The sequence below is a fragment of the Alexandromys fortis genome, unplaced genomic scaffold (genome assembly GCF_014885135.2).
Source record: "Alexandromys fortis isolate MF-2015 unplaced genomic scaffold, M_Fortis_MF-2015_v1.1 scaffold_51, whole genome shotgun sequence".
Lineage (NCBI taxonomy): Eukaryota > Metazoa > Chordata > Mammalia > Rodentia > Cricetidae > Alexandromys > Alexandromys fortis.
The window spans coordinates 8,365,599-8,378,137 of record NW_026067925.1 but is presented as its reverse complement, the minus strand read 5'-3'; the positions used below and the strand labels follow the sequence as shown (position 1 = coordinate 8,378,137).

Here is a 12,539-nt window from a genome sequence, read left to right as displayed (position 1 = left end):
GACTGGGAATGGAACAGATGGTCAGACTACATGACCCACCTGGGTACACAATGAACAGATGCCCTGAGAAGGGGTAAATGAGGTAAAGGGATGGGATGGTCAGAGGTAGCCACTGCTGTGGATGAGGAGGTGCTGAAGTTCCTCTAGCCTCAAGTGCTTCTGGGAAAATAACTCCTTCAAGAGTCCTCAGGGAGCCGGGCGGTGGTGGCACACGCTTTTAATCCCAGCACTCGGGAGGCAGAGGCAGGCGGATCTCTGTGAGTTCGAGGCCAGCCTGGTCTACAAAAGCTATGGAGGAACCCTGTCTCGAAAAATCCAAAAAAAAAAAAAAAAAAAGAGAGAGAGAGAGTCCTCAGGGCATCCAGAAACAAGCAGGAGAAAGAGAGAGGGCCACAAAGGCTGGAAAGAGGAAACCTCAGACACCAGTAGGTAAGAACGGGAACAGCCAAGAACACTGCTGGTTCTTCTGAGCCAAGGACAAGAGCCCTCTCCAACTATCTATCCTCAGAATGTCAGAGCTGGGATCTCCAAGACTGGTTGTACTTGGAACCCAAGTTTTGAAACTTTATGACTACTTGTCCCCCAAACCAAGAAGCTGGGTGCAGCAGGACTGAGCCTCAACACCTGACTCTTCACTTAGTGGTAGTGGTGCATGCCTTTCTTTAATCCCAGCACTTAAGAGGCAGAAGCAGGTAGATCTCTGTGAGTTTGAGGCCAACCTGGTCTACAGAGCAAGTACCAAGGCAGGTTCCAAAGCTACACAGAGAAACCCTGTCTCAAAAAAAAAAAAAAAAAAAAAAAAAAAAAAAAAAAAAAAAAAAAAAAAAAAAAAAAAAAAAAAAACCAAAACAACAACAAAAAAAACCTGACTCTTCACTGTTCACATGGTGCTTCCCCAAGAGAGGCAAAAGCAGGAGGCACAGCCAGAGAGGAGAGGCCTAGGCCCTCTCCTGGGTGAGGCTCAGGGCAAAGCAGATCCCTAGCTCCGCCTTCTTCCGTCCACACCCCCCCCCAACAGAAGGCTCAGTGTTTCAAGCAGACACAGCTGCAGGCTATGGCACCCCTGGAACTCCTGGCAAATCTAATGGAACTCTCTAGAGTCCCCTGGCACTGGAGACTGGGAACTTTGGTGCCCACGTTCTGACCTACTCTACACACAATTTATGAGTGGAGAGTCCTAAGAAAACACCTTCCTCCTTAGGTGCCCGCCTCCCCAAATCTGCTTTAGTTACAATCCCTAGAGGACTTCCTCAAAGTCCACTTCTTCTACCTGCTACAGAGACCAAACCCAAGTATTAGGGATAAAAAACGGGGTGGGGATGTGGGGAACTGAAGCAGATGTCTGAACTACCTAAAGTACTAGTAAAGTATCCATAGGGGGACCCCAATTCTGACTCCTGACACTGCTGTGCCGGGGGACACACACACAACACACACACATACACACACTCGCACAGTGCAATGAGGTTGATAGCAAATGAGGGGAGGGTTTGGGGGTAGGGGTTCAATTCCAATTCTGGCTCCTGGGACTGTTATGCTGGGGAACACACACACACACACACACACACACTCTCGCAATGTGCCTGACAGGAAGTGAGGGGAGGATGGGAGGGAGACAGGCCTAAGAATGGATCACTTTCGCGTCCTATAAGGAACTTGCAGTGGCTGGAGGAAGAAGTTGTGTATGGCGCTATAGCCATTGGTTAGTGGCTGTGAACAGTCATGAATGTCACCTCCACCTTGAAGCTGCTTTGTCTCATTTAAACCTCACCCAGGAAATAAGGAATGGTCTCGGAAGGCCTGCAACCCCAGCACTCAAGGAGGAAATAGGGGGATCGGGATTTTAAGACCAGCCTTGGCTACAATAGAAAGCTGAACCCAACAGACTTGGCTCCAGGCTCAGTGCTGACACCTCCTGAGGCTTCCGGTGCCCCTGGCACTAACAGAAATCTCCACATAAGGCTGCTTCAAAGAAGTAAAAAGCGACCAGGACATCAGTACTTCGAAACATCCCTGTCTGGAGATGCAAGGCCTTCCACTCATCATGCTTACCAGACACTGTAGAGAGGAAGGACTGTGGCGAGAAGTCCTCAGTTGGACCAGCCCCCCCCCCCCAGTTCCCTAGTTTCAGTGAGTCAGGCTCTTGCTTTCTCATTTCCTGCTAAGCTGTCCACTTTGACCTGCCCCTGCAACACCAACCCTCACAAACTGTCCTATAGCAACACAGGTGCCCACAGTGTCACGTAAGTCACAGGGGTCATCCTCCTCCAGTTTAGGAATCAGAACAGCGGTCCTACAGCACCCTGCTCCTACTCTCTGACCTGCTGGATGTCTCTCATCCTGGTTTTGCTCAGTGGGTCTCCTCCTACCTGGCTCTTCACCTAAACTCCCAGACCTCCACCAGCTGCTGGTGTTCCTCTGTGTGCCCCGTTCCTCTCTCTTCACACAGCCCCGCCAGCTTCCTGCTTCTCAGCCCGTGGATCAAGGCCCTGCTAAAATCAGGAGGGTTTCTCTTCCACAGAAGCACAGTGGCTGTGGGCTAGAGGTGGCATCCACCCCAAGCCAAAGCCTCATACAGACCCAGAGGGCTTCTGCAGCAACCCAAGGTCCCCTAAGGCTAGAACTGGGGAAAGGGAACTGGCCACAAAGCAAACAAGGAGGGCTTGGAAAGAGAAAGGGGAAAACATCCTCATAAACGCTCACAAAGGAACATTGTCCCAGGGAAGGGAGGTGCTGAGGTGGAGCTGGGGTGTTTCAGGGGCTTGGAGAAACAGAGGCCTTGACCCCAGGAAGGTTCCTCTGGCTCCCCTTCCCCCTCCCCAACAGCCCAGTCACACTCCTAAGTCATTTTTCTCTTGCCAAGCACACTTCCCAGGACAATTTACAAAGTTTGGTAAAAACTAAGGGAGGCGGGTTTGGTGGTACGCCCATTTAATCCCAGAGTTCAAGAGGCAGAAGCAGGTGGTTCTCTGCGAGCTCGAGGCCATCAAAAGAGCCAGGCAGTAAGACTGACTTAAGGAAAGTCAGACTGGAAAACCAGACAAAAGGAAAGCCCTGAGAGCTCAGCCAGCAGGGAGGGTGGCCTGGGCAAAGGGTCAGACCCACCTCATCAGGCAGACACCAAGTGCAGCCACCAGCCACAATACCCCAGCGTCCCACAAAGGGCTAGAATCGGGGAAATCAAACGCAGCAGAGCAAACATGGAAGACTTGGGAAATGAAAAGAGGAGGAACCTTTAAGACCCACCTCTCTTCCAGCCAGGGGCAACTTGTTCCCACCCACCATCTGCGTGAAAAGCCAGAGGCTGCTGCAGGAACATTCCCTAGGCTCTCAATGAACCAGCCCTTCCTCGCCTTTTCAAAGGAACGAGCTCTGAGAGGGGAGGGGGGAGCGCACCCATCGAGGGGCAGCCGACCAAGCTCTGAAGGCTCTCGGGGGTGAGGAAGAAGCCAAATTAGCCCCCAAGGGCTAGGAACACGCGGCTCGGAGCAAAGCGTGCTCTGAATGTGCCGCAGACCTGTGCTCCAAAGACATCGCTAAGAGAAAGGGGCAGGGGGCGGTCTTGAAACAAAAAAAGTAACTAGTCACTGTGGCCTCAGTAGCCTTGCCTAGGTGCACACCCTTAGCAATAGTCAGCATCCCATACTCAATGAGTATACTCATACACGAATGCTCAGTATTCCACCATCTCATCTCCACCCCCCCCCCCCAAAAAAAAAACCTCCACGGGGCTGGCTCTGCGAACCAACTAGAGCTTCAGGACAGAAAATGTGTTCCCTTTTGCAAAAGTCCCTACAACTGTTGATCCCTGCCTGGGACTAAAACTCCACCCTACCCGAGGTCTCAAGTAGCCAGGCTGATCAGGTCCCAGGATAAGTTGTCGGATGTGGTTTCTTTACCGTCGCAGCTCCCCCCCCCCCCCGCTTCCACTCGCGCCTCCTCCGGCCTTCCCCAAGTCCCCAGGTTTCCTCCACCCGATGCTACCAAGGCAGGAGTGGTCACCAGGACGGTATAAAGCCCGCTTTAGCCGGATCTAGCCTTGTAAGGAATTAGAGAGGGCTCCGAGGCTGCCCGCCGAGTTAGACGGGGAGATCGGACCCCGCAAACAAGCTCCGAAGCCCGCGGAGGAACAGGGAGGGAAGTCAGCCACGCAGTCAAGGGCTGTCAGGAAGTCCCAGCGGCGCGGGGTTTGATTGGCACTCTCTAGCCACCTACCCGGCTACTGCCACCCCGACAGCTGCCAGGGCAGGCGACCCGAGGCGTACTGCCCCGAGTAGACCCCCGCCGGCACATCCTGGGAGCGGCGGGGCGCGACCTCCCCCCTGCTCGGCTCCCCTTCCCACTTTACCTGCGGTGGCGGTGGCGCGGCGCGCGCGCCGGGGAGGAGGGGGGTAGGAGTGGTCTGGCCGCACCTGGAGGGGCGGGGCAGTGTCCCCACCACTTAAAAGTTGCAAAGTGAAACTCCGGCGCCTCTTGCACATGCGCAGAACTGCGTCCACGCCTTCCTTAATTTGGACTGTTCGCCAGCGCCGGCGCCAGCTGGACCGCGAAGGCTGTGCGCCGGGCAGTGAGCCTGTATGTGGTTCTCTAACCCTGGTCCACGCGTGGCCGTCCTCACCGAAGTCTACGGTCGGGATCAGACCATCTAAAGCGCACAAGGCCGGGAGAGGACGTCGCGGGGCTGTCTTTCCTTTGTGCCCCAGCATATCCCCATTGAGAGGACACTGGGCCAAGTCTAGGATGGTCGGCGCTGGAGAGCATCTGCAAACGTTCGTGATCGGCTCTGTGTGGGGTTGAATGTCCCCAGGAACTTCATAAGCTGGCCCAGTTGGGACGCAGTGCGGGGGAGCACCGGGGCACAGTAGACCTACCCTGCACCAGTCATCTGTAGCCACAGAGAGAACCGCCGCGGTAAGGAGCCAAGACCTTGAAAGTTCCAAAGCTACGTCCTGCCCTAAATAAAATACAGCATTTCTAGAGTTCCTGGGACCACATGTTACTGTTCCGGCCCGGGCCACCAACGTTGCCAACTGCGGCCAAACACGCTGTGTGTTCTGGATGGGACTTGGAGGTTTCCAGCGAACCAGCGGCCTCTGCACCTGCCTTGCCCCCCTCACCCAGGGCAGGATCGTCGCTGGATGTGCTGGGGAATGGAATGAGGACTGTGGCCGGGCCACTGCTGCAAACTACCCACTTGCAGGCCTGTTTCCACAAGGAAAAGAATGGAACCAAAGCTTGCTGTAGGGTCCTTGCCAGCACTAACCAACTTCAAGCCGGAACTGCTCCTCGTTCCCCAAGGCACAGCTTTGCCCCTTCTCTGACCTCGCTTCCATGCCTGGGCTTTCATCTTCTACTGTAAAGACAAAAATATCCTGGCAGCTTTCCTGTCCCTGATTCTAGCTGGTGGCTATCTGAAACAGGGTGTCTTTCCTCTCTCCGTTCTCCTCTGTCTGACTTCCATCCTCTCTCCCTTAAGCGCCTAGCTAGCAGTTATTTCTCGGAACTTTCCTCTGTCCTTGTCTTCCCTTAGCTCTACTTGGCCACGCCCCTGCTCTGCTACTGCCTTTGTTAAAGACTCCACAGCTAGCTGGCTTCCCTAGACCCCTGGTTATCATGGTCCCCCTGGTCATTCCTCTGGCTCCTCAGATTGGTTCTGTCCATTCTCCCTGCTCCCACTCCACACGTCTTTAGTCCTCACTTTCTGCCTTTGTTGATGATGCTGACACCTGCTTGACCTAGGTCCTGGGGTCTAGCCCGTCCTATTAGGATGGTGGCACCACTACCAAAGAAAAGAACATGTTAGGACCCTTGATAATGGCAGAAAAGGCTTTCTCTGGCTGCTCTTCAGTAGGTGACAGCTGTCTCAAAGTCCAGAGAAGGCAGTGGTGTGATGGTCAGGGTGCCAGTTGACAAAACAGAACGAAAGCGATGAACTAGGGGCTGGAGATGTAGCTCAAGCTGTCAGAGTGCTTGGGTAGTGTGCAGGAAGCCCTGTGTTTGATCCCTAGAACCACAGAAGTCAACCATGGTGTACAAGCCTGTAATCACAACACTCAAGTTCAAGGGCCAAGCCAAGGATGGCTCAGGGGGTGAAAGTGCTTGCCATAAAAGCCTGACCCCACCCCCCACCCCCTGCAAAACCACTGTTGCAGGAGGGAACCAGCTCCCAAAAGTTTGCCCTCTGACTTCTACAGCACATGCTAGCTCTCTCTCTCTCTCTCTCTCTCTCTCTCTCTCTCTCTCTCTCCACACACACACACACACACAAATTAATTTTAAATATATATTTAAGGTCATATTTAACTACATATGGAGTTGGAGGCCATCCTAAGCTACATGACACTTTGTCTCAAAGAAAGAATAATGCTAAAATAAAAAACCAAGCAGCTCCAACGTGAGACCCTGTCTAAAAAACAAACCCAACGCGTGAGTTGGACTAGCCAGGATGTGCTAGTCAGTGTGTAAAGCAATTATGGAATCGCTGGTTCCTTAAACCAGAGCCATGGACCTTAGGGATTGCCCCTATTTAATGGATCCAGATGAGAAGGTTGAGGGCACAGCTAGAGGGTGTGGAAGTCTTAGCTGTGTAGACTGCCAGAGAGGCTTCAGAAGTCCCTTCGCTGGGCTGAGATTCTGCACTGGTTATTTCTTCAAAGTCTCTGTAAATGTGGTATCCTCCATGCTACAGACGATGCTGTAAAAGGCTCCCTGTATCAGGCTAAGAGGGCAAGAGGAGTGAGCCCTGTTCTTCTAGAGTTATGAAGGATTTTTTTTTTCGAGACAGGGTTTCTCTGTGTAGTCCTGGAACTGGCTCTGTAGAACAGGCTGACCTCGGACTCAGAGATTCACCTGCCTCTGTCCCTGTCTCAAAAACAACAAAACAAACAAGAAAAGTTACAGAACAAGACGTATTTTATTCACATCTAGCAAAGTCCGTATTACCTAGGTTGAGCATGTTTGATACACTTGTGTCTTAGGGACAAAGTTACAAAGTCACTGGGGCTCAGTGACAGGTTAAGGGAACAATGGCAATTAGAAATTCTGTTCTTAGCTTACAGTAACTATACATGTTAAGTGCTTTAACATACAGTGCAGTGACTCTAAGAACAGAGATGGTTAGGTAGGGCCCCCTAGTGGCCAGTGAGTCACATTCCTCATAACAGGTAAAATTTAGGGGAAGAGCCTGGACTCCAATACAGAGTTCAGCAAAGAACACAGACAGGGCATTAGCCCATCAAGGATTCAGAATCCCCATCTCTCAGTACAATAGAACACTTCAGATATACATGAAAGTCACATCGTTGGGGAGGCCACTTCCTTTGCCTATGGCTCCAGCCTCCTGGGTATGAGAGCCCCATCAGAGGCACAACTACACTTCTGCACCCTCATGTTGGGCAGGCTGACCACCTGAGGCCTAGTCCTGTCTCCCTCCTTCATGCTGACAATCATGGGCAGAGAAGTCATCTCTGAGGCAACACATTGCCGTGGCCCCAGGAACGGCCACTTGATGGTCAGGGACTCAGGCAGCTGCAGGCAGCTGCCCACACACTCATAAATCAGGAACCCTGGGGGTTCAAGGATCCAGTTCTCTGCCCACTCCATCCCCTGCAGGTCAAGGTACATCTCTTGGCGACAGCATCGAGTGCCTTCAGTCACTGGCGCCTCGGGATCACAATTGCCTTGAGCCCTGTGGGAATGAGACATCAGAAGTCAGTTGAGTCAGTTGAGAAGGCGAGAATCAGGGCAGCTGGGAGGGAGACTTAAGATCCAGCTCTCCACTGGGCTGGACGGTAGTGGCACAGGCCTTTGATCCCAGCATTCGAGAGGCAGAGGCAAGCGGATCTCTGCGAGTTCAAGACCAGCCTGGTGTCTACAGAGTTAGTTCTAGGACAGCCAGAGCTACACAGAGAAACCCTGTCTCAGAAAAGAAGGAGGAGGAGGAGGAGGAGGAGGAGGAGGAGAAGGAGGAGGAGGAGGAGGAGGAGGAGAAGAAGAAGAAGAGAAAATCCAGCTCAAGAACTGCTGGGCTGGGTATATAGCTCACTGGGAGAACACTGGCCTGTTGTGAAGCCCTGGGTTCTGGCCCAAATGCTACGTCAAAGGAAACGACTGAATTGGATATTTATGTGGGAGCGGATAACTAATAACTAAAAAATATTTACTGGGGGCTTCCTAACAGTCAGAGGGACTTTTCTAAATAGTCTCAGACTCTGAAACTTCGTCATTTCACAGTTAAGTCAAATTACACATTTGTCTCTCGATTTCACTTATCAAGTTAACCCACACCGTCTTACCCGTAGTCCTTGAGATCCAGCGTGTGCAGCTCCAGCTGGGGCTCGCCCCGCCCCTCGCTGCCCGGCGCCCCTTGAGCAGCAAAACGGACCAACTTGTGTGCGCTCCACGTTCCCGGTCCCAGATGCTCCCTCTGCACCGACACCTGCAGCAGCAGTGGCTGCCTCGGCCGACTCAGCTGCTGCCAGAAGTTCACTGCCTCCGTCACGTCGAAGGCCTTCCAGCCGCTCTCGTGGATGGACACGAGCCTGCGACACAGCTGTGCGTCAGGCGAGGGGACTGGAAGACTGTCTCCAGTCTACTAGTAGAGGACTCTCCAGTCCCGTCCTGTCCCCATCCCATCCTCTGCTGCTCCCCTCCCCCAGAGAGAGAGAGAGAGAGAACCTATACCTGGAATCGATGAGAGCTGTACGGTTAGAGCCGTCTTCACGGAAGCGTAGCCACTCAATGGTGACCCGAGCCCGGGCACTGTGTGGGGACAGCCTCTTTTGCCTCCGGAGAGCAGTTGTGGGGACCGGCTCCTGGAACAGCCGCAGCACGGCCTGCACCAGCTCACTGTTAGGCGGCAGCCGCTGCTCCATGCCAAACACTAGCAAGTGTGTGGAGGTCTCCGACACCAGGAACCTGCCTGCCACCTCTGTGGACAATGGACAAAGTCAGCCGGACCTCTACTGGCACCAAGACCCAAGGTCAAGGTTCCTTACTAATCCATAGGAAGAATGGGAGCACGGGGAAAAAGAAGTACCTCTCCCTACCTAAGAATTATAAATTTTGCAATGAGACCCTGAATACTAAAACAATCGGTGGGGTTGTGTCTTTTTTATTATCAGCTGCCACCCCCTGGTGGTGGCTTTGAACCCCTGAGTAATGAAGGAGCTGGTGGGGTTCAAGAGCGCAGCAATGCAGTGTTCTTCAGCGAAGGTCGCAGGAGAAGACAGCTGGAGAGTACAGAGTCAATGACTCCTCCACGAAAGAGGAACGGGAGCCTGTGGACATCTTTATCAGGACTGCGGGAGCCTGGGGCAAATGTTAAGGGCTGTCGCATCCTGAATGGCACCAGTCACTGTGAACACCGGAGGTTCTAGGATAGCAGGATGGTCACCTGAGCGGCCAGCCACACCTATCCTCAGCAGTCACCACTATCGCCTGCTCAGAACCAGCATCCTTATGTCTCCAGACCTAGGTACCATAGGAGAGTAAATCTGAGGATGTGGCTGTGCCCTAGAGCTGATTCCAGCTGGAAGAGGCGGTGCTACCATGCAAGCCCTTGCTGTCTTGACAATGAGATACTTATACTCTCACTCTTCCGAACTTTCTGCTACCCAGGGCTGCCCCTACCCAGCCACTGTTCTCTGTTCATGGCAAAACAGTCCACCACTATTCCAGATGGGTGACCCCAGGAAGTTCTATGTGGCCTTGACCTTTCCTGGGGCTCTGTTTCCTCCATTCTCCTCCTCTTCTCTGCTCCTGAATTTAACAGCAAGTTTAGCCCCCCTTTTCCTATCCCCAAGGGTCCTTCAGTGCACAGCCAGGTCCCCAGCGCCCAGACCCAGCACTCTCCCGGACCTGCTCCTTCTAATAAACCTTCTAATAAACTCTGAGTCCCACAAACCCATGGCCCATTGACACCACAGGTGGAAGACCTGTGAGCCTGCCTTGCCTAGAGACTAAGGACAACGTGGGAGGGCTTACCTCGAAAGTTCTGACTGAACCTCTTCCCTCGGGAGCGGCTGGCATGGCTGTGCTGTAGCAGGGCCACGTACTGAGCCCTCACATGGGAGGGGATAGCGAGCCCCTCCACATCAGCCTTGTCCAAGACCGGTGGCTGGCTAAGCTGCAGCTGTTGCAGTAGGCTGGCCAGAACCTGCTCTCCAGTCAGAGCTGCCCCAGGGCCAACCAGGGACAACACCCAGAGTGCCCAGCCGAGCCACAGGGAACGCATGGTGATGCCCAGGGGAAGGAGCTGTAGATGCGTGTGTCCCGAAAGAGTCTTGAGTCTATAGAGGGCTGGTGCAGACCAGCTTTATAGTTGGCCCTGGGATGGGGGGTGGGGAAGAAGGAGGAGAGAGGTCACACCCCTGGGACCTCCTGGGAGCTCAGCATGAAACAAGCCCCTGAGCCCTGAGGAGGGGCTGTCTAGAAAAGACACAAAGGCCTGTCTGGACTGAGAACATCTGGTCACCACTGTCTGTTAGTCCTATGTCTCAACACTGACTTAAGGGTGCCTAACCAGTTAAGACATTCAGGGTGGGGGCAGGAACAGTTCAGTGGTAAAGTACCTGCCCTGCACACATGAAGCCCCAAATCCAGCCTCAGCGCTGCTCGGGAGGCAGGTCCTGGAGCTCACTCTCTGCCGGGTGCCTGTTCCCAGTGTCTGGAATGTACGCTTATAGTCTTGTTCATTGCTGCTTCCAAACCCTGGAATGAACCAAATACCAATCAACACCTGGGCTCTCCAACCGACTTACTTCGCCGTACACCTGGCCAAGTGTTCAAAAGACTTCTGGGACTGATCCAGCATGTCCTACTTTGGGTAGACCTTCCTTGGCTACAAAGCCTGGGACTGGCCAGTAAGAAGCTCCATCCTTTCCTTTCCTTGCTGTATAGAAATTAGAGTTGAAAGTCCACCCTCTCCCAATTTTTGAGCCAAGAGAATAATGACTCAGAAAAGGGGCAATATAAAGATCAATGCCCACAGCTGAGAGGTGGTGGCACACACTGTTAATCCCAGCTTTCTGGGGGCAGAGGCAGGCCACCCTGGTCTACAGAGCGAGTTCCAGGACAGCCAAAGCTACTCAGAGAAATTCTGTCTTGAAAGACAAAAAAGGGGGGGGGGCACATTAGTCAGTGCTTTCAATATCTCCAGTTATTTTCTGCCAAGTTCTGCTCTGGCACCTAAAGAGAGCCAGATGGACTCAGTGCAATGTACGTGGCTGGAGGCGGGAGTGGGAGTGGGGGGAGTGGGAAGGGCTTGGTGATGGTGGTGGCTAAACTCCAGAGTCTACTAAGCCCCCCCCCCCCAGGATAGAGGCTGAACACCTGAATGTGGATTTGTGAGTTGGTTGAAGAATTGTACTGGAGAAATAAAATTGAGCAATCCAAGGGCTACTGGGGAAAAAAAAACAGGACTGAATTTGGGACAGATTGCACTAATATATTATTCATTGTTTACCTGTGATTTGCATTACACCAGTATCTAGAGCTTTTATTTGCAGATTCTGGCGACCTCAGTCAGGGGCTAAAGAGAAAAGCCATAGTGGATTGTGAGACTTGTCAGTGTGTCCCCTGGCTCTCCAGCAGGGCCACCCTTTGTCATGCAGAAGAGCTGCTGTCTTCCCCACCACTCCTGACAGGGTCTGACCCAGGTCAGGCTTGAGATTGGAAAGCAGACCCCAAGAGGGGACCCCTGGAAATGGTGCTCTCAACACACAGTGCCTTTCCTAACTCTAGGCCAGTGGCCCAATCACGCTGGGAATGAGGGCTAAGGTAAGAGAGAGAAGCCTGCTGTCCCCCCAGAGACCTCCAACCACTCTCTGGCTCCTAGAGTTTGACTGCAAACAGAGGTTGGACACCAGGTGAGGGCTGGGGCAGCACACTGCAATGGGAACAGGACGTCATCTTGGGACTTCCAGAGTAGAGACCATCTGGAGTAAGATCAGACCCAAGGACCTCTGAAGTCAGCGAAGTGAAAGTCTTCCCAGGAGAGCTCCGGGTGTCTGGGGTCCCCGTACTGGGCAGGCGCACACATTTGTGTGTGATTGCCCACGAGTCCCAGGCAGCCTGGCCGCACATCACGGAGTTCCCTAACCCCTGCCTAGGGCTGTAAGGCCCTGCACTATTAGCTTATTTGAAGGGATGAACTTTCTAAATGTAAGTTGACATTTTTTTTTTTTTTACTCTTTTGAAAATAATTACAACTCAGAAACCTTCAAATCTATGAAAGCGAGCGTAGGAACAGACTGGTTCTTCTTCCCGTGCTCCCGGCAGCTCCGTTTACCTCAGGCTCTCCTACGAATATCGTGGGAAGGCTTTTCTCAGCGTGCAAACTCCACTAACCATCACCTGCATACCTACCATGTTTCCAAAGTATAATTTTTTTAGTTTTTAAAAAGCAGTCTTGGGGCTGGAGAGATGGCTCAGTGGTTAAGAGCATTGCCTGCTCTTCCAAAGGTCCTGAGTTCAATTCCCGGCAACCACATGGTGGCTCACAACCATCTGTAATGAGGTCTGGTGCCCTCTTCTGGCCT

The 12,539-nt window shown here is 52.9% G+C and overlaps 2 protein-coding genes across 7 annotated transcripts in view; both read right to left on the bottom strand.

Moving 5' to 3' along the window:
* Tmem63a (transmembrane protein 63A) overlaps positions 1-4,488 on the bottom strand; it is a 36,973-nt gene extending 32,485 nt beyond the window's left edge. The window contains 1 exon segment of the mRNA XM_050142809.1: positions 4,349-4,488. Within this exon segment, the coding sequence (XP_049998766.1) occupies positions 4,349-4,481 (133 nt within the window). The 5' untranslated portion in view covers positions 4,482-4,488.
* A 221-nt stretch (positions 4,489-4,709) lies between these two features.
* The window catches only part of LOC126502149 (left-right determination factor 1), a 9,516-nt gene continuing 1,686 nt past the window's right edge, over positions 4,710-12,539 (bottom strand). Inside the window, exons 2-7 of one of the 6 annotated variants that reach the window (XM_050142977.1) lie at positions 12,367-12,537; positions 10,572-10,710; positions 9,985-10,327; positions 8,683-8,929; positions 8,295-8,540; positions 4,710-7,687 (exon numbers count right to left, since the gene is read on the bottom strand). In XM_050142977.1, coding sequence (XP_049998934.1) covers positions 7,324-7,687; positions 8,295-8,540; positions 8,683-8,929; positions 9,985-10,234 — 1,107 coding nt within the window. In that variant the 5' untranslated portion in view covers positions 10,235-10,327; positions 10,572-10,710; positions 12,367-12,537 and the 3' untranslated portion in view covers positions 4,710-7,323. The other 5 variants (XM_050142979.1, XM_050142982.1, XM_050142978.1 and 2 more) reach the window with 5 other exon arrangements.